Here is a 22,080-nt window from a genome sequence, read left to right as displayed (position 1 = left end):
ATGGATGGTACATGAGGTTGAGGGTAAATAGCGAGACCAGGGAGAAGGGCTTTGCAAATGAGCTGAGTGAGGCATGGCAGTGGTTAGAGGTAACAGGGGTGGAAGGAAAGAAATGTGGTGACATTCTGGATGTGTCGCTAAGGCAGAGCTGACAGTATCTGCTGATGCTGGTTGAGATAGAGGAGGTAAGAGAAAGAAGTTAAGCATGACCACACAGCTTCAACATGAGCAGCTGGTAGGAAAGTGTTTTCATTGACTGAGATGGGGAGTCCTGCTGCTCTGAGGCAGGGTGGAGCGTGTTAAGTGTGAGATTCCTAGTAGACAAACAGGTGGAGAGGCTGCCTGTGTAGGTGCAGAGAGTATATGATTCAGAGGAGAGGTTAGGGCTGCAGGTAAATTTGGGAGCATTAACAGAGAGCTAAAAAAAAAATCATGGGACTGGATGAAATCAGCTGGGGACCAAGGCAGAGTGAAAAGTAGAAGTCAGAGGGCTGGACGTTGGGATCCTCCACACGTAGGGTCCAGAAGACAAGAAGGAAAGGGAAGTCAGCTGGGTAGAATGGGAAGCAAGAGAAAGTTTTCAGTAGTCACTGGTATCACCAAAACAAATAAACAAGCAGCCTGAAACTCACATGCTCAGTCACTTCAGTTGTGTCTGACTCTCTGTGACGTATGGACTATAGCCTGCCAATCCAAACTGAAACTCATGTTTACAGATAAATTCCAAACTTCATTTTTTTTTTATCAACTAGTTTGCATAAGACAAAAGTGGGGGCAAATTGTCTCCTGATAGACTGTGTGACTTCATATTTTTTATTCTCAAAGTTATTGTGCAGCTTTCCAGCTTCAGTTGGGAATTTAAAAAGTGTAATTAAAAGAGGAAGTGCATTCAGGGTTTATAATTAAAATAGGTACCAATGTTATTAGGCTGCAGGCTAGTTATTTAAAGAAAGGATTAATGAATTAGATTTCAGTGTAAAAGCAGTTACTGAAAAAAATCTTACAGATTATGATTGGACTTTTCACAGGCTTTTAAAAAATTCTATTTTTAAACATGCTCATATTGAGTTTCTGGTCTCATCACCAAATCTAAAGTCCTGTCATTAAACTTCTTCAAATTGTATCACCAGAAGTCTCACCCTGGATTTGCTTGCTCACTTTTCAATGTATTCAAGGAATAAAGGCTATCTTCAAAAAAAAAAAAGAAATGTCTTTAAACACCAACACTTTCTTCCCTTAAGAGCTATGCATGATGTCTTGATTTAGGGGTCCCTCAAAAGCAGATCCTGAGATAAAGATTTGGGAGCAAGTAGTGTGTTCAGGGGGCTTCCCTTGTGGCTCAGCTGGTAAAGAATGCACCTGCAATGTGGGAGATCTAGATTTGATCCCTGGGTTGGGGACCCTCCAGTATTCTGGCCTGGAGAATGCCATAGACTATATAGATATTGTCCATGGGGTCACAAGAGTCGGACACAACTGAGCAACTTTCACTTTGACAGTGTGTTTGGGCAGTGACTCCAGGAAGAACTGTGAGTAAGGGGGACAGTCAGACAGCCAAATAAGGAAAACCACTCCAGAGAGTGTTAATGAGATCACTGTCTTGGGCAGTCGGGGCCACGGAGAGACATCCCTCACCCCTCATAGGTAGTGGCTGCTCCTTATGTGTCCAGCCTCTCCTGAAACTCTCTTGTGGCCGCAGACTGTCCACAGGTAGAGAAGTCCAGGTGCTTGAAGTAGCACATATGAGTGACCTATTCATGGAAGATGCTAGTGACTTCCAGGTGACCAAGAGGATGTGAGTGAGGTATTAGTATTGATGCCTGAGAACAGGTGCCTTTTTAAAAGGTCTTCTGTACCAAGAGGGATGCACACTCACAATGATACAACAGTGTTCTGCAGCAAATGAATGGAATATTTTCTAAGGCAACATTATATTTAGAACATATTAGCAGGTAATTCACAAACAAGGAAAGAACCACAGAAGGCATCATTCTGAAGAGTAATACAATTTTACCTCAAACTGGCAAAAAAAGATATAGGCGCTAATATGTAATGCTGTTGAAACTGCGCTGATCCTTTTCGCACCACGTGGGTGGAAGGTAAGCTGAGCTGTGTGTATGTCAGTTGCTCAGTCGTGTCTGACTTTTTGTGACCCCATGGACTATCGCCCGCCAGTTTCCTCCGTCCCTGGGATTTTCCAGGCAAGAATACCGGAATGAGTTGCCATTTCCTCCTCCGGGGGTCTTCCAGACACAGGGATGGAATCCGGGTCTCCTGCACTGCAGGCAGATTCTTTACTGTCTCAGCCACCAGGGAAGCCTCTTATTCTTATGACCCAGCACTTCTGCTTCCAGGAATCTATTCAGAGGTGCTAATCAGAAATACTCATCACCAATATTATTTAGTACAGGGCTGAGTGGTGGGGTGAAGGGGGAAAGTGGTCCTCTTATGTGTCTAACAATAGGCAAGAGGATAAGTTATTATGCTACTGGGATTGGCCAAAATGTTCTCTCAGGTTTTTCCATAGGATGTTACAGAAAAACCAGAACAAACTTTTTGGCCAACCCCAGTGCATTCGTAGGCTAGAATGTCACTGAGCTGTTGGATGGGGTTTACAGATAACTTAATGGCTTGGGAAAATAATTATGATGTAACATTTAGTGAAAAGGAATACAAATCCGTATATAAAGCTTTAAAATACATCAGAAGGAAGTTGGTAGTAAAGACACCAAGATATTAACATTAACAACCTAAAGATGTTTTTGCTTTCTTCTTTATACAATACTTGCCTTTTCTGACTAGAGCATGTATTACTTCTATAGTAAAACTGGTGTTTAAAAATAGTTTTAGAACACATTAATGTTTTCATCTGAAGGACCGCTCAGTACTCTTGTTTCTAACGTTAACATTTTGTATATTGACAGCTATTTCAATCATTTGACTCGGCAAAACCTCTTATTAGTAAAGAAAATATGCAGGTAAGGATAACATTTTATAAACTTTGGCTATGTAGTGTGGATAATTTTTGAGTCATTTCAATCTATTTGGTGTGTATAATCTTTGTTTTTGAGCACCTGCTGTGAATATAGTCTTTTATTCTAGTAAAGGGATGTTACCTCCAAATACTGAAGCCAGTGGTACGGTTGGACCCAAACTGATCTGCTTTTCAGGTGCAACAAACATCAGTTACTGTTCCTCAATTTTTCAGTTATACATGCATCTTCAGTGTCTTATCTAGCCATGCCAAGCATCTAATATTTATCTTAGTTACCTAGTAACTTTGATCATAAGTAAAGGATTTTCTAATAGGCCACCTATTCAATACTGCTTTTACTTAGACCCTTGCCCCAGTCTAAGATGACCTCTCAACCAGTGTTTGGAAGGTTTTCTGTTCTTTTTCAGTTTTTTACTGGGATGAAATCGACACATAATGTTGTGTAAATATGAGATGCACAACTGCATTGATTTGATACTTTTATGTACTGCAGGGTTAGCTAAAGGAATATTTTCATATGGCATTTTCATAAACAATTCCTCTGACTTTCCCACTATTTTTTACAAAGAGAGGACCAGATTGCCCATCTCAGTAAGTTTGTTCTTGTCAATAATTGAATGATTGGGTTTTAAGCTTTTGATGACCTATGAGCATTTAAGTATATTTTTTCAAGTCATTAAAAAAAATCTTAAAAGAGTACCAGCTATTTGTTCCACTAGAAAGTGTTGATGTGGAAGGTTGGTAGGGTGATCATTGTTAATGGGGTTGCAGACAGGTGAGTGGTTCACACAGCCAAGTGATGGTTAATGCATCTAGCCAGACACATGTAGTTTTTGTTTTTCTAATGCTCAGAAACAGCATTCTGTTCTACTAAGTATTAATTTTTATGAAATAATTTTGAGAGACTTTTCCTAAAAATTGCTTTATTTTTTTCTTCCGTAATTTTGATATACCCACCTTTTATTAAATATGTAATCTTATTACTTATCTATTATTGTTCATTTTATTCCACAAACTTCACTTTTAATTATCCTTCAAGTGACTCATTGTTTTTGTCTTAAAATTTGTTTTAATTTACAACCAAGTTGTCTGACATGAAAGAGCTGGTATTAGGAAGATACAAATACATATTCAACTTTCATTTTAGTGTTCTGAGACCTTGGGGTGTTTCAGGATATTTATTTCTTTCCAGTCATAAATGCCAGGGCATCCTGAAAACACTTCTTTTGGTTTTGGTTATAAAAGTAGTTTGGGGTATAAACAGAATGTCTGTCTGATTTTTTTTTTTTTTTAAGAGACTGACATTATAATGGAAAACCGATTTCTATTAGTTAATTAATTAAAACAGAACTGTTAGTCTGCTTAAGACTCTTCAGATTACATTTTATATTTTCTGTAGAAAGAGAAAGGAGTGTTAGATAGCATTACTAATTAATCTTCTTTTGATCCTCAAGTGTTTGTGTGTAATTGTCAGGGCTCATTAAATCACTGTTTGCTGTGGATAAAAAAGAGAAACCTTCTCCTACACATCCCTCCACCCCTAACCAGTCTGAAGTTCCTTTTTCTAGATGGAGAATGTCAACCGTTTTCCTAGTACAATCATTTGTTACCAAATCAGTCTCAGAGTTGCTCCCTGTCTGGTTCTGATGTGGGTATTGTTTTCTGCCCTTTACAAGAGGTTAAGCAAGGAGAGTGAACAGCAACAACAGATCTCCCACTGCCAGCATTGGCTCAAAATCTCTCAGACGATGAGATTTTTCTTTTTCAGTTCACATAAGGCAAATAATTTCCTTCTCTTTAGAATCGATAGTCCTGGCATCTGCTTTTTATATTAAGTCAACAAATATTTACCAAGAGCCTGTTGTGTACAAGGCACAATTCTTGAGCTGTCAAATAAATGCATCGGTTAATCAACAATACAGATTCCAAGCCCTCAGAGAGCTTATAGTTTAGTGGGCGAGACTAGTAATAAACATGCTATATGTCTAAACATTATAAATGAGTAAATTATATAGTATGCTAGAAGGTGGGCCATGCTGCAGGGCAGAATGAGCCCAGCAGCCGATAAAGAGGGTGGGCTGGAGTGGTAATTTTGAATGAGGCAATCAGCTTAGTCATCACTGAGGGGACATTGGTGAACAGACCTGGAGCAGATAAAGTTGCAAGTCATATGAAATCTGGAGAAAGAATACTCTTAGAACAGGCTACAGCGGGTGCAAAGGCCCTGAGGCAGGATTGCCTACTTAGTGAGGGACACCTTGGCCAGTGTTCCTTGAGTTCTGTGAGCGATGGGAGAACAGTAGGAGATGGGTCAGAGAGGTAACGGGGTGGCTAGTGGTGGGGTGCCCAAATGGAGAAGGGCCTTGTAGGGCTTTCATCATCCAGGCTCTTACTCTGAACAAAAGGAGGAGCCACTGGAAGATTCAGGGCAGAGGTGTGGCCTGATCTACATTTTTTTTAAATTTATAATTTATTTATTTTTGACTGTGCTGGGTCTTCTCTGCTGCATGGACTTTTCTCTATTTGCAGTGTAGGGACTCCTGTCTAGTTGTGGAGCATGGGCTTCTCATCGCAGTGGCTTCGTTTGTTGCAGAGCGCGTGGGCTCAGTGCTGAGGCTCCTGGTTTCTTGAGCATATGCTCAATAGTTGTGGCACATGGGCTTTGTTGCTCCACGGTATGTGGGATCTTCCGGAATCAGGGATCAAACCCATGTCCCCTACATTGGCAGGCAGATACTTTACCACTGAGCCACCAGGGAAGCCCTGCTTATGTTTTAAAGGGGTCACTTTAGCTAATCTGCAGAGTCTACTGTGTGTGCCAAGTACTATTATGGTGCTGTCACTCAGGCACATTAACCAATCAACAATACAGACAAATTCTCAGTCCTCATAGAGTTTATATTTTGTGTGTATGTGTGTGTGTGTGGTGGGGAGGTGTGGAAACCAGGAATAAGATTTTGGCCATGTTGAGTTTGAGATGTCTGTTAGACCTCTAAATGGAAGCATTGAGCCAGAAGTTGATTACATGAGTCTTGAGTTAGAAGAGAAGTTGGAGCTAGACACAAACATGTAGGACTTAGCATCTAGATGAGATTAAAAACATGAGCCTGATTAAGATCATCTAAGGGGAGAGAATGAGGGTACAGAAGGGGACCAAGCCCTGGGACACTACAGTACTTAGAGGTCTGGGAGAAGAGGAGGAACCAGCAAAGATGACTGAAAAGGAGGAGTGGCTAGAAGAGGAAAAGAAGCAAGGGAGTGTGGTGGCTTGAAAGCCAAGAGAGGAGCATTTTCAAAAGAGGGAAGGTTTCATAGTGTCAAATATTGCTGACAAATGCAGTCCTGTCATTCACCAAGTCTTAAACATTCATTTTAATAAAACATTTAATAACTCTGCCGTTAGAATGCATTTTACAGTTGCAGGCATATGAATGTTTAATTGGCATATAAAATAATGGTGTCTTAGATTAACATAACATATCATATGAAGCAGGCTTCCCTGGTGGCTCAGATGGTAAAGAATTCACCTACAATGCAGGAGTCCCAGGTTCGATCCCTGGGTCAGGAAGATCCCCTGGAGAAGGGAATGGCTACTCACTCCAGTATTCTTGTCTATGAAAACTAAGAACTGAACAATGGATTTAGCCTAGAGTAGGCCATTGATGACTTTGACCAGAGGATTTCAATGTAAGGATGGAGTATGTTTACAAGAAAATGAAAGGAGAGAGATTGGAATAGTGACAACCTTGGGGGTTGTTGTTGTAAACAGAAGTGAAAATTTGAGTAGTAAATGGAGAGGGAAGTCAGAATATAGAGAGTTAATCGGTTTTTTAAATGGAGAAGACAGTGTACTGATGAGAATGTCTCTGTAGGAAGGAAACACTTTTTATAAATGGAAGTGTAGCTAATTTACCATGTTGTATTAATTTCTGCTGTACGGCAAAGAGATTCAGTTTACACATACATACGTTCTCTTTCATGCTCTTTTCCGTCACGGTGTATCACAGGATACTGGATTTAGCTCTCTGTGTCACACGGCAGGACCTTGTTGTTCATCCACTCCACATATGATAGCTTACATCTGCTAACTCCAGACTCCCAGTGTGTCCCTTCCGTCTCCCCTCGTTGGCAACCACAGCTCTGTTCACTGTGTCTGTGAGTCTGCTCCTGTTTTGTAGATAAGTTTGCTCATGCCATATTTTAGATTCCACGTGTAAGTGATATCATGTGGCATTTGTCAGAAAGGGAACACTTAGGCTGTAGGAGAGAACGGCTGATCAGGCTGGTGGGGATGGGACTGATGACCTCCCTAGGCAGTGGCACCAGCCGTGGAAAGCAGGCGGGAAGGCCGGGCAGCGAGATGGGTGCATGGCGGGGCAGGGCTGTGGGCTCTGTGGGCACTACCCTGACTGCTTCCGTTTGCTCCTCTGAGTAGAGGAAGCAAGGTTATTCGCTGGGAGGGGCATTGGGGAGGAAGTGTTAGAATTTAGAAACAAAAGGGCATGAAGTGGTTGCCTAAGGAAAGAGCAAGAGTGAATGGACTGGGAAGACGTCAGATGATGACCAGGTGGCACTGAGGCTTGGTCAGGAATGTAAAGCGGGCCCACTTAGAACAGTTGCCAGGGAAGTGTGTGTGCAGGGGACGGCCAGGAAGTTGAGGGAGTCCTCACGGTGGCCATTCTCGTGACCGACCCAGAATCTAAGCTGGGGAGGCGTTGTTTGTCTGCCTCTTCTTCCTCTTCTTCCATCCTATGGGCCCTGATTCACTCGAACTAAAGCAGAGCGGCCAGCATGCGTGGCTGGTGAGCTTTTTAGTTGCTCTGTTTTGATAGGTTGTCCCGTCCTCGATGCCAGCACCGGGTTCACTCACATTGCGTGGCAGGGCTGACTTGTGGGGCAGGTCACCCACCGGCGAGGAACGGCAGGAGCTCTGTGGACCTGCTGGCTTCGTATGACATCATGTCTCTCTCACTGGACTTGCCAATTACAGTCCTTCATGTCTAGCCCTCCATTCCTTCATCCTGTGCCAAATGAGGACTGTAGAAGGACTGAAGCTAATATCTGAAAACAGTATTTTACTACTTTTCCTGATTCTCATTTTTTCTCCATTTTTTAGGCACTTGATGATTTAATAAATAAAGGCATGCCTCTAATTCTGGTTACAATCAGCCAGCAACATCTCTTAAATAAGTTTTTATTTGCTAAAGCATACTTTTTCATAAATGTGGCTGCAACAATAAATTGTGTCCCAGAACAGATAGTGAAACCAGTCGGCCATGGAGTTATGAATGAGAAAAGCAGACCAAATCTTCCAAACTTGAAAGGTAACGTTTTATTTTATTTATTTTTTGCTTATTTCTCTTTTTATTTCCTTTCCCTTCCAATTCCCCACTCTACCCACTATAGTCCATATAAACATTCTAGCAGGTATTCTTTCATAGTTTTCTCTGAGTTCACTTAATGACACATATGTGCTTAAGTCTAGGTGCCGTACTTTTTTTTACATTATGTACAGTTGACCCTTGAGTAACACAGGTTTGAATTGTGCAGGTCCACTGGTATATCAAATTTTTTCAGTAGTGAACATTTCAATACTGCAAATCTGTGGTTGGTTGACTCTACAGATGCTAAACAGTGGATATAGAGGACTGACTATACCAAGCATCGAGTATAAATTATACATGGATTTTTGACTGCATGGAGGGTCAGTGCCCCTAACCTCTATGTTGATCAAGGGTCAGCTGCACAAACAAAATCAGATTTGTCATTTGCTTAACAGATGATGTATTTTTCATTTTTCTGCTTTCCGCAATTCTTATGTAGAAAGCTTTGCTAAGCCACCCCAAGTCAACTGCTTTGCTTTGTCTCCCATCTCGGCTGTGTGGTGTTCTGTGCTGTGAACATCCCATGATTTATTCAACCATTCCTTTGTTGTGTGTTCATTTTGTTTCCAGGATATGGAATATCTGCATATCCCTAGATACCGCCATATCCAGGGATATGCAGAAGCACTCCATATCCATATTATAGTATATATTTCTATGGGATAAGATATCCATGGATGGAATTTATAGCCCACATATACATATAAAACTATATAAGCATTTTGTAAATGTAATAATGTTGCCTTAAAATAGTTTTTTTTTTAACCTCTAAGTATGATATTAACTGTGAGTTTTTCATAGCTGTCCTTTGTCACGTAGAGGAATTTCTCTTCTGTTCCTAAGTTGTTGAGTGATCTTATCATGAAAGGGTGTTCAGTTCAGTTCAGTTCAGTTCAGTCACTCAGTAGTGTCCGACTCTTTGCGACCCCATAGACTGCAGCACACCAGGCCTCCCTGTCCATCACCAACTCCCGGAGTTTACTCAAACTCACGCTCATTGAGTCAGTGATGGCATCCAACCATCTTATCCTCTGTCGTCCCCTTCTCCTCCTGCCTTCAGTCTTTCCCAGCATCAGGGTCTTTTCCAGTGAGTCAGTTCTTCACATCAGGTGGCCAAAGTATTGGAGTTTCAGCTTCAGTATTAGTCCTTCCAATGAATATTCAGGACTGATTTCCTTTGGGATGGACTGGTTTGATCTCCTTGCAGTCCAACAGACTCTCAAGAGTCTTCTCCAACACCACAGTTCAAAAGCATCAATTCTTCGGCACTCAGCTTTCTTTATAGTCCAATTCTCACATCCACACATGACTACTGGAAAAACCATAACTTTGTCTAGATGGACCTTTGTCAGCAGTGTCTCTGCTTTTTAATATGCTGTCTAGGTTGGTCACAGCTTTTCTTCCAAGGAGCAAGCATCTTTTAATTTCATGGCTGCAGTCGCCACCTGGAGTGATTTTGGAGCCTAAGAAAATAAAGTCTGTCTCTGTTTCCATTGTTTATCCATCTGTTTGCCATGAAGTGATGGGACCAGATGCCATGACTGTAGTTTTTTGAAAGTTGAGTTTTAAGCCAGCTTTTTCACTGTCTTTCACTTTCATCAAGAGGCTCTTTAGTTTCTTTTCACTTTCTGCCGTAAGGGTGGTATCATCTGTGTATCTGAGGTTATTGATATTTCTCCCAGCAATCTTGATTCCAGCTTGTGCTTTATCCAGCCCAGCATTTTGCATGATGTACTCTGCATATAAGTTAAATATGGTGTTGGATTTTATTAAATGTTTTTGCTGTGTCTATTAAGATGATTATATGTTTTTATTTTGTATTCTATCAATAAGGGTGTATTGGTTGATTTTTGAGTGTTTAATCAACCTTGCTTTCTTGGGATAAATCCCACTGGTCATGGTGTAACATCTTTATATATATTCCTGGATTGTTTGCTGGGATTTTCTTAAAGATTTTTGCATCCATATTCATGTGATATATTGTGTAGTTTTTTCTTTTTTTCTTATGATGTCTTTGTCTAGTTTTGGTATCAGAATAATATGACCTCTGTTTTAAAGTGTAAGTTTTATTATTATTCAGGTATGGTAAGGCCAACTGTGGAGAAGGAAATGCAACCCACTCCAGTATTCTTGACTTGATAATCCTGTGGACAGAGGAGCCTGGCGGGCTACAGTCCATGGGATCACAGAGTTGGATACGACTAAGTGACTAACACTTTCACACACACACACCTAAGGCCAACAGATGAACTGACTGCCAGTGAAAACATAGTTTGTTATTTAGAGCCCCCAGGAGGGAGGGGCTTAATGCAGCATGGGACTGCTGCTCAGGAGGCAGACAGGGCCCGAGGGAGATGTGGGTCAGACCCTTCCCAGGGCTTCCCCAGCCAGCCTCCAGGCATCTGTCCTCTATCCTTGTCTCTCTTGCCCTTTCCCTTGGGGAAGAAGACCACCTCCCAGATCTTTCTTCTGGGCCCTGTTTCATCCTCAGCTGACCCTTAGCTCCAGAGCCTCCTAATTTAGGAGAAGAGCCAGGTAGGTTGAAGTTGGAAGGGAGGAAGTCAAGAGTATTCAGTTTCATGTTATTCTGGACTCCCTGTTCCACTTGGCAAACTTAGCCTCTTTACGTGGGTCATTTGTGCATTAATTCCTAGTCAAATAAGAACTTGTCATTTTCCCCCCTCTTGTAGCCAGGCTTACTAAAGCAGGCAAAGACTGCAATCTAAATTGTCTCAGTTCTCCCTTGCTCAGAATGAGGGCTGGCTTTGGATTGTAGGTAGGCATGTCAAGATGTTTGAGGATTGTAGGTTGTGCTGTTCCAGATGGCCTCACTCTCTGGTCTTAGAGTGAGGGGCTGGTGCAGATCAGCAGTACTGATACCTCCAAGGAGATCTTACTGAGATATTAGAAACATCTAGAAGACTCAGAATACTTTGAGAGCCAGATAGGATCCCAGGTGAGGAACCACTCCTTTGTATCAGTAGTCGATTAACTTGAATGGCATCAACAAACATATGAAAGATCCTTTCAGAATTGTCTTGGAGAAGGAAATGGCAACGTACTCCAGTATTCTTGCCTGGAGAATCCCTTGGACAAAGGAGCCTGGTGGGCTACTCCATGGGGTCATAGAGTTGGACACAACTGAGTGACTGACACACACATACACAATTGTTTTAAGAATCAGCTGTAGTCTTATAATGTATGATAGTTGAGGACCAGTGTATATAGCAATATATATCTAATTATCATTGTGGTTGATTTTTAAACATTGTATTTCCCAACTAATGGTAAGTTTTATAAATTAGAATTCACATTTAAGCTACCCATAGATATATGTAGTTCTTCCAAAATGTTGTGTTTTGTAGAGTTGTGTTTAAAGGACGAGGGAGGCTCACTTTATCATCTGACAAAATTGAAAGAGAACTTTGCTCTTAGCACACTAAAGGTAAGTTAAAAAAAAAAATTCTCAAATCATAGTGAGTCAGTTACCAAAATGCCCACTCTTAGGCCCTGGCCAGGCCAACTTTCAGGTTTGTGCTCACTGTTGTGAAATCTGTTACTTTTCTTTCCCAAGCATGGGCTGGGGCCAGAGATGGGTCTACTCCCCATGAGAAAAGCAGATGCTGAGTGGTGTCAGACTTTGACCTTTTAACTCAGTTAAGTTGTTGTGGCAAATAAGATTTATTATTTGATGGGATCTAAGCTTTGATAGGAGATGTTTGGCATCTCCTAATCTCAGCAGTGATTCACAGCAGCAACGACAACAGAACCATGTATTCAGTGCTTACTGTTATATATGACAGACACTTTGCATTATGTTTAATTCTCACAACTCTGTGATGTACCTGTTAATCATTTTTGAACTATATTGTGCTGAATGATGAATAAATTGAGGCTTAGACAGTAAGAAATTCACTAATGCTATGTAATTGATAAAATACAGATCATGTTCTTAACCATTATATTAAATTACCCTAGTCCTTACATAATATTTACTTCCCTATACAAAGAAGTCTTCAGAGACCTGTTCCTTGAAAGTTTAGTTGGGCTCTTTTTCTTTTGCTAATTAGTACTGGTTCTCCACTGTAAAATCTTGTTATCTTCACATTACAAGTTAGATGAGCATAGTTTAATTTGAAATACAATTGATCCTCATTGTTTACAGATTCAGTATTTGCTGATTTGCTAAAATTTACTTGTAACCTCCAAATCAAAGCCCTTGGCTCTTTCGTGGTCATTTGGGGACCTGCACAGAGCATAGAAGAATTTGATTTTTCTGACATGCACATTCTCAGCCAAGTTGAACAAGACAATGGTGACTTTTTGTTTCCACTCTCATACTATAAACAAGTGTCCCTTTTCATGGTGTATTTATTGCCAAGCTTTTCACATTTTTGTGGGGGTTTTGTCATTTCACTATTTGAAATGGCCCCTAAGCATAAAGCTGAAATGCTGTCTAGTAATCCTAAGTTCAAGAAGTCTGCGATGTGCCTTTTGGAGAACATGTCTGTGTTAGACAAGCTTCAGTCAGGCATGAGTTATAGAGCTCCTGGCTGTGAGTTCAGGGTTAATGAATCTACAGTATGTATTCAATTATGTGTCTTTAAACATAGACACACATTAAACAAGATTATGTATTGATCAGCTGACAAAAATGGTGTGACCAGAGGCTTGTAGGAACCTATCCCTGTATTTCCCCTAGGAGTAATGCTTCAGCATCACTGACTCAGTGTTGGCAGGACCTTTGCAGAACACAGCTACTGTGAATAAGCAAGTATGGGCATCCGCTGTGTGTGCAGTAAAGGGTCACTGTCCTGCACCTTACTCCTGCCGTTACTTCTCTTTTCATTCTCTGCTACCTTTTCCTGTTCACTGAGCTCTCTTCTCTGATGACTTTGTTCAGATTTCCTTTTTGCTCTTCCATTCATTGTTACTTTTTTGTACGTAAAAAATATTTGCTGAGTAAGGATGAGATGTGGTCTGTATCATGTCTGGACTTGGGTGACTGCGTGGTATTCTTTCTTTAGTCAATTTTACTGGCAGAAGCTGAAGACAAGCTCAACACCCTTCTGCCAGAGATGGAACATCCAAGCCATAAGGACCTCTCTCAGTGTTCTGCTGGCGAGCTGGAGATTGTGGTGGAGGCCAGACTGCAGCTGGCTGCCATCGCCCTGCAGAGACACCGGGCAGCATACAGGCGAGTGTCTGCACAGACGATTTCTTCCTCACCCTGACTTGTTCAGTATTCTCAGTTTTATGTAAGCTCCATAACTTCCTAGATGAATAGAGCAGACTAATGATTCAGGGTTTCTTTTTTTACATGGTACTACACTTAAAACTATAGTCCTCAACAAATGAGTTGGTTTATTAAAGCACATAGCTCGGATGTTTCATGTCAAACATTAGCAAATTCACAGACCTCTCCTTTTAAAAATTAATCTATTTTTTTAAAAGGCAGAATCTAAATTCCTTATAGTTTTTTACAAATAACACCTGTGCAATGTTTTTTTCCCAACCAATAACAATGGATAACCAATAACAATATTAAAAATTAACTCTATTTTTAAGAAGTTACTATGAACTATGTTGTGCTGAACCACTGAATAAACTGTTGTAGGTGGCAGGTTTTTTTAATGTGATGCAATTGCTAATGTCAGATTTTTCCTTTCATTTGTTCATTGATTGATTCATATATAGTGATCAGTATCTGTTGACATGCCAAGTCGCTTCAGTCATGTCTGATTCTTTGTAATCCCTTGGACTGTAGCTTGTAAGGCTCCTCTGTCCGTGGGACTGTCCAGGCAAGAATACTGGAATGGGTTGTCATGTCCTCCTCCAGGGGATCTTCCTGACCCAGGGGTTGTAACCACATCCCTTATGTCTCCTGCATTGGCAGGCAAGTTCTTTACCACTAGCGCCACCGGGGGCTTCTCCCAGCTGTCTGCAGTGTGGGAGACCTAGGTCAGATCACTTTTCACTTTCTTTCATCTGCTGAGTACCTCTTTCTTGGGCTCTGTTCTAGACACTGAGGATACAAAGATGAATAGAATATAGTTTCTGTATTCAAAAGCTCATAGACATGTAAACACTTGAGTAGTTAAAATGCTTCTCAATGATTTTTTAATATTGAATAATATAGAAATATACTTTAAAGAGCTTCCCGTATTAGTTATGATCATCACCTCTATCATGAGTATGCTTTCAAAAGTGATGTTTTGAATAATGAGCAAATTTCTTATATTAACATTCATTCACAAAATAATTTAGGGGCATCTACAATATGCTAGGCACAGTCCTAAGTTCTGTATCCCAGTAGGCAAAAAATACATAACAATATTGACAAAAATCCTACCCTCATGGAGTTTATAATCTAATAGAAGATAAACAGGCTGACAATAAACTGTAAACCTAACAGTTAGGTAAACTGTATAGTATAGCCAAAAATAAGTGTTACGGAGAATATCTGAAGGCAGGAGAAAAAGGAAGGTTATCCTTTTAAAGTTGTGCTGTTGTAGTAAAGAGAATGACTCCATTTAGATGTTCATTAACTGACTGCTCCCACTTTCCCTTTTCCTGCCCCATGCCCAGACAAGCGGAGAAGAAAGCCTAGTTGCCCCCTCCTTTGGTGCTGGTGGGCAGTTTAAGCCGCATAGACGCTGACCCGCACCTGGGAAGCCTTAACCCAGCCCCGCCTGTTAATCACCATAAAGCCCAGGCAGTTGCTTTTCTCTTCTCTCTTTAGACGTTTTCACCTGTTTGGGAGGCGGCTGTGCCCTTCCTGGATAGTTTCCCTATGGAAGTAGTCCACCTCTGCATAGTCTTCTTGATGTGCTTGGCATCAGTACTGATATATAGCCAAATCTGGGGTGGTCAGGTTAGACTTTATTGATGAGGTGACATCTGAACAAATAAACATGGGGGTTGCCCACGCAAACACCTGTAGACAGAGTGTTGTAGGCTGTCTGAGGGATAGCACAGGGCCTCTTGTGGCTAAATGCAGCAAGTGAGAGTTTTCAGAGGTCCTCACAGATGTCCTTGGTGGGGGAGGCAGATCATAAAGGGTTTTGTGACCAGGGTGAAGACTCTGGCTTTTCCTCTGAGGGAACTAGGGAGTCATAGTGTTTTGAGCAGAAGAATGACATGATCTGATTTTCACTTCCAAGGGGTGACTCCAGTTGTTAGGTGGAGAATTGGTTATAGGAGAGAAAGGGTTTGAAAGCAGAGAGATCAGCTGGGGAAGCTGTTGTAATAAGAAGGAAGATGTTAGTGGTTCTGAAAAGGGTGGTAGCACTGAGGGTGCTGAGAAGTCGTTGGATTCTGGGTATATTTTGAAAGTAGAGCTGTTAGAATCTGCTGATGCATTAGCTGTAGAGTAGTGAGAAAAAGAGAGGAGTTTCAAAAGAAATTGTCCCTCACCAAAATGGGGAAGACTGCAGAAGTGCAGGTTATTTAAGGGAAAGATATGAAGTTACATTTTGTACGTGTTTAGATTGAGATGTCCCTTTAAGGTACAATTGGCAATGTCAAATATTCTTGGAGTCTTTAGAATATAGATAGTATTTAAAGCCTCTGTTTTTTAAAATACGTATTTGTTTGGCTGCCCCAGGTCTTAGTTGTGGCATGGGGCATGTAGGATCTAGTTCCCTGACCAGGGATTGAACCTGGGCCCCCTGCATTGAGAATGCAGCAGAATCTTAGTTACTGGACCACCAGGGAAGTCCTTTAAAGCCTTTATAATGAATGAGATTCCTTAGGGAGTGTGAGTAGATGAATGAAAGAAAAAGACCAAGGACTGAGGGTTGGGCGTGGTAAAAGACTGGGGAGAAAATGAGTAACCAGCCAAGGAAACTGAGGAGAAATGACTAGTAAAAAAAAAAAAAGAAAACCAAGAGATTATGAAATCTGGAAATCCACATGAAGAAAGTGTGTCAAGGAGAATGGAGTGATCAGCTGTGCCAAGAGCTCCATAGATGGAGATGAGAACAAAGAATTGGCAATTGGATGATTTATAAACATGGACATCACCAGTGCTTTGTACTTTGACAGGAGTAATTTTCAAAGGTAATGGGGAAAGAACATGTTGAGAGTGGTTTTATGATAACATGGGAGGAGAGAGATTGGAGTACGCAAGTAAAGCTGATTCTTTTGAGGAATTTTCATGTAAAGGGAAGTAGAGGAATAGAGTGAAGTTGGTAGAAGTAGGATCAAGACAAAGTTTTTTGAGATGAGAGCAACAATAATGTATTATATACTGATGAAAACGACTCAGGAGAGAGAGTGAATCTGATGCTCTGATATAATTTGTACACAGTAGGGTAGGATTCTAGTCCAGTCTTCTCTGTTTCTCTAATGCAGAATAAAATTATCCCCTAGCTTGGGATTTCAGAAAGGTCTCTGGGGACTAGCCAGGAACCTGCTTGCTGCTTGCCCTGAGTATAGTTGGAAAAAGAGTAACCCAAGACAAATAAGTTCCTCAGATGGATGCTTTTGGCAAGTGCAGGGTCCAAACTGGCACTGACAATGAAATGCAGAAACCTTGAGAAATGAACTTTGAAACTGGTCTTGACATCACAAAGCTGGAACAGAGACAAAGCCAAATTTGTCTCATGGAGATTAACTTAGGAAATGCAGGACTCCCACGGAAAATAACTGCTGGTAAAGTTAGCACAGAGGCAAATACCATAAACCAAATGAGGAAACAGCCTCAGAAGATAGCAGGCTTTGCAGCCCAAGATATGAACTGTTCAAAGATGTGAAGGATGGAAGAGAATGAGGCAAGATTATAAAAGGAATAGGTGAATTTAGGGGAAAAAAAAACTAAATAGAGATTTTAGAACTGAAAAATATAATCATTGAATGAAAAGAAGAAATGATCAAATTAGATGGAAACAATTTTTTTCCCTCTCCTTCCTCAGTATACTGAAATTCTGTGCATTAAGCCCTATGCATTGGATCCAGAATTTGGAAAGGGACTTAATTTTTTAGATGGCCATTCTCTTTAAACAGAAGTGCTCCTGCCGCCTTTGCAAAGGGGGAGTCAGTTCAGCAGAAACCCCCCTTTGCTTGTGCTTAGATTGGTAACATACAGTCGTCTCATCATTGTGAACCTTGATTGAAGGCTTTCCATGTTTGTTATTCAGTCGCTAAACTGCAACCTCATGGACTGTAGCTCACCGGGCTCCACTGAGTCCACATCTAAATTTGATTTTATGTTAGAGACAGTACAGGTTTGGGGGAATTTATAAATTTTTGTGGTTTCTAAGCAGTGATGAAAATCCATAAAGTCTGTTTGGGGCAGTGATTCTCAAATGTGGTCTGCAGATCTCTGGATATTCCTGAGACACTTTCAGGGAGGTCTGTGAGGTTAGAACTATTTTTATATTAGTTTATAACATAATAAACTATGTGTATTATAGTTTATAAAATGAAGATGTTTTTTGCCTTTTTTGTGTGTTGTTATTTGCAACTGATGCTGCAAAAGCAACAGTGGTAAAACTTCCATCAGCTCACCATGAGTCAAAGCAGTGACACCAAAGCCAACTAGTTGTCCTTCTGTTCTTCACTGCTGCATGCTTGTGATTACAAGGCAGATTCACTTAAGAATGCTTTTGCTGAAGCAGTAGAATCTGTTACATTCATAAATATCTACTCTTAAATAAATTTGTAATAATCTGTGGGAATATATTAAGTGGGAAGTGTACCTCAAGTTGTGGTTCCAAATAGGAAAAGGAGTACGTCAAGGCTGAATATTGTCACCCTGCTTATTTAACTTATATGCAGAGTACATCATGAGAAACGCTGGGCTGGAGGAAGCACAAGCTGGAATCAAGACTGCCGAGAGAAATATCAATAACCTCAGATATGCAGATGACACCACCCTTATGGCAGAGAGTGAAGAAGAACTAAAAAGCCTCTTGATGAAAGTAAAAGAGGAAAATGAAAAAGTTGGCTTAAAACTCAATATTCAGAAAACTAAGATCATGGCATCTGGTCCCATCACCTCATGGGAAATAGATGGGGAGACAGTGGAAACAGTGTCAGACTTTATTTTTTTGGGCTCCAAAATCACTGTGGATGGTGACTGCAGCCATGAAATTAAAAGACGCTTACTCCTTGGAAGGAAATTTATGACCAACCTAGATAGCATATTGAAAAGCAGAGACATTACTTTGCCAACAAAGGTCCATCTGGTCAAGGCTAAGGTTTTTCCAGTGGTCATGTATGGATGTGAGAGTTGGACTGTGAAGAAAGCTGAGTGCCAAAAAATTGATGCTTTTGAGCTGTGGTGTTAGAGAAGACTCTTGAGAGCCCCTTGGACTGCAAGGAGATCCAGCCAGTCCATCCTAAAGGAGATCAGTCCTGGGTGTTCATTGGAAGGACTGATGCTGAAGCTGAAACTCCAATATTTTGGCCACCTCATGCGAAGAGTTGACTCATTGGAAAAGACCCTGATGCTGGGAGGGATTGGGGGCAGGAGGAGAAGTGTACGACAGAGGATGAGATGGCTGGATGGCATCACCGACTCAATGGGCATGAGTTTGAGTAAACTCCGGGAGTTGTTGATGGACAGGGAGGCCTGGCGTGCTGCGATTCATGGGGTCGCAAAGAGTCGGACACGACTGAGCGACTGAACTGAACTGAACTGAACTGAACTGTACCTCAAGCACTCCCTCTGCGTAGCACAGTCTGATGGCTGTCGTGAGGAAGAGAATGCATGTAGATGGATTGAGAGCTGGCTAAGCTGTTTTTCTCATGGAACAACATTTTCGTTTGTAAAAACAACTGACAAACCATGATTATTCAGAGTTGGGTATTTGACAGGCATTTTGTTGAAAATGAGTGAAATGAACATGCCATTTCTAGGAAAACAACTAATTGTTTTTGTTGCCAGTGATAAAATCTAAACTTGCATGAGAAAACTGGAGTTTTGGAAAATTTGTATTTGCCATCATGAGCTTGACAGTTTTCTAATGCTTAGGTTTTTTGGATGAGACTGGCAGTGACATTAATGGGCATTGTTTTTTAAAAATTGTGTAATGAAATGCTTCAACATCAAGGGGATCTGTATAACTCAGGGAGATTATGTTTTCTAAGTGACCGCATATGATGTTCCCAAATCCTGGTTAACAAGAAAGACCATTAGGTTTTCATGTAACTGAGTAGGAAAAGTGCATCAGTGGATGGGATTACATTTCACATAGCAACAAAGTTAAGAAACTATAATTTGTTGGGCTTCCCTGGTGCCTCAGACAAGAATCTGCCTGCAATGCGGGAGGCCTGGATTTGATCCCTGGGTTGGGAAGATCTCCTGAAGGAGGGCACAACAATGCACTCCAGTATTCTTGTTTGGAAAATCCCGATGGACAGAGGAGCCTGGTGGGCTACCATTCATGGGGGTGCAAAGAGTCTGACATGATTGAGCAACTAAGCATATCATTTGTCACATGTTGGTATAGTATCAAGGAAGAATATTCACAATTATTTGAAGAGGCTCTTAAAATACCCCTCCCATGTCCAGTCACTATCTGTGTGAGGCCTAGTCTTCTGTACTTCAACCAAACATTATGTCACAACAGACTGACTAGTCTTCTATTCAGTAGATTTTCTCTTTTCAAGTCAGATATTAAAGAGCTTTGCAAAATGCAAAAACAATGGCATCTTTCTCACTATTTTTTGTTTTTGAAAATATATTTTCCATAAAATACATTATTTATATTGAAATGTAATGAGGTTTTATTTTTAAATGAATTAGTAAATGTTAATGAATTTAAACATGACTCAATTTAATTTCCAATATGGTAAATATTGATAGAGCTCTTTGATGGTTCTCAATAATTTTTAAGAATGTAAATGGGTGTTTAGATTAAAAAGAAAACTTGGACCCACTGGTTTAAAGTATTGGCACATTTGTAACCATCTTTAAACTACACTGGTAGTTGGTTAAAATAGGCTTACATGGCTCAGAGGGTAAAGAACAGGCCTGCAATGCAGGAGATACAGGAGGCATGGCTTCGATCCCTGGGGTACTGAGATTCCCTGGAGGAAGAAATGGCAACCCAGTATTCTTGCCTGGGAAATTCTATGGACAGAGGAGCCTGGTGGGCTACAGTCCAAAGGATTGCAAAGAGGCAGACATGACTGAGTGACTAAGTACACACGATAATACACCATTTTCCCCCCTGAAGTCTGAAGACAAAGGAACTTTTACTATATTATTTCCTATAGAAAATAAATGATTTGAATATATCATATATAAATATATATTTAGAAAATATTTATATATCTTAATGTATATTATATATATGATTATGTGTGTTATCACTATATAGAATATATATGTGTATCTATATATGGAAAATAATGAATATATGATTTCCCATGGTGGCAGATGGAACTGTTTTCTCCAAACTGTGTCTCAGAGAGCAATAGCAACTGTGGAAAATATTTCTTGTCTCTTACTTTCTTTGTTTCCCCAGCTCTCTACTGTCTTATATATACCCTTTTAGTGTGGATGATTTTTTTCTTTAGTGAAGAAGAATGAAATGAGAAACTAAACATTATAAAATAGCATAGAAAGGAATGTCACAACAGAACTTTAATTTGACAACCAGATAGATGTATGCAAATAATATGCAAGTATACCAGAATCGCGCCAATTTTAAGTCCATGAGCCAGGCCCTTGGGACAAAACCTGCGAAAACTTTGCTACTGCTGACTGTCGGTGACAGCGCTGTCACTTGGGAAAGTCTACTGTCAGGATGAATGTGTTTTTGCGGGTGAACTTCACCCTCTGTGAGCTTCCGTTTGGGCGCTGCGGAGAGTGTTGGACAGTCCCTTTTCCAAATGATGGTTAGCTTGACATTTCATGATTCTTCTAATAAAATTATGTGTCAAGGAAATTGAAAGGCACGTTCCCTCGGGTGACAGGTGGAGTAAGCCACATAGATTTATGAGAACAAACTGACCATTTCTGTCATGAATGTTAATAAGAAATAAATGAGATCAAAGTTACGCAAACTGTATTTCTACTCCTTTCAGGGCTGCCTCTCTATTTCAGAATCCCGTCGTCTTCATTGCTTTAAATGTTCCTTTCTATTCTCCTTTGTATTTAATTTATTGTCTAAATCGGATAACATTTGAGCCTTTTAATTTTGTGTCAGAATGAAATGTCCTTCTGTTGGGATTCAGACTGTTTATAATCAGTAATCCTCCTGCACTTCCTGTCTGCCTAGTGCAGAGGAGAAAACTGGAAGTTTTCCCTTGTGCAACTAAGCAGCATCAGGTGGATTGAGACATACCAGTATGTTTATATTTTATTCACTAAGTTTTGGGGTTTGCAATATTCCAAACTTTGTATCTCACTTCTCTTGAAATCAGAATTAGGCCTTCCGATCAGAAGAGTGAGATAAGTACTGTTTTCTTCTTCCAGGTTCTCGAGTTGCTATCCTGTGCTAACTCTGAAGCTACTCGATAAACAAAGTGCCTTAGAAGCGTGTTTGTAGCCTTCAGGGGGGAAGGGTGTAGGGGAGAGGAGATTCTGTACCTGTACACAAACCCCATCAACATTATGTTGTTGTTTTTTGTTTGTTTGTTTGTTTCCTGCTTGCTTGTTTGATTTTAATTTTTTTAAAAAAACTAGTTTAGATAATCACAAGTCATATTTTAGAAAATACAAGTATCTAAACCAGTTTAATGACCGAG

The 22,080-nt window shown here is 40.5% G+C and overlaps 1 protein-coding gene across 1 annotated transcript in view; it reads left to right on the top strand.

The window, feature by feature from the left end:
• CFAP54 (cilia and flagella associated protein 54) overlaps positions 1-22,080 on the top strand; it is a 294,432-nt gene that overhangs the window by 177,366 nt on the left and 94,986 nt on the right. The window contains exons 48-51 of the mRNA XM_043881586.1: positions 2,925-2,978; positions 8,112-8,319; positions 11,745-11,824; positions 13,407-13,576. Of these exons, the coding sequence (XP_043737521.1) occupies positions 2,925-2,978; positions 8,112-8,319; positions 11,745-11,824; positions 13,407-13,576 (512 nt within the window). The remainder of the gene's footprint in view (positions 1-2,924; positions 2,979-8,111; positions 8,320-11,744; positions 11,825-13,406; positions 13,577-22,080) is intronic.

This window comes from Cervus elaphus, chromosome 22 (assembly GCF_910594005.1).
Source record: "Cervus elaphus chromosome 22, mCerEla1.1, whole genome shotgun sequence".
Classification (NCBI taxonomy): Eukaryota; Metazoa; Chordata; class Mammalia; order Artiodactyla; family Cervidae; genus Cervus; species Cervus elaphus.
The sequence above is the reverse complement of the archived record's forward strand: the minus strand, read 5'-3'. Positions and strand labels throughout refer to the sequence as shown.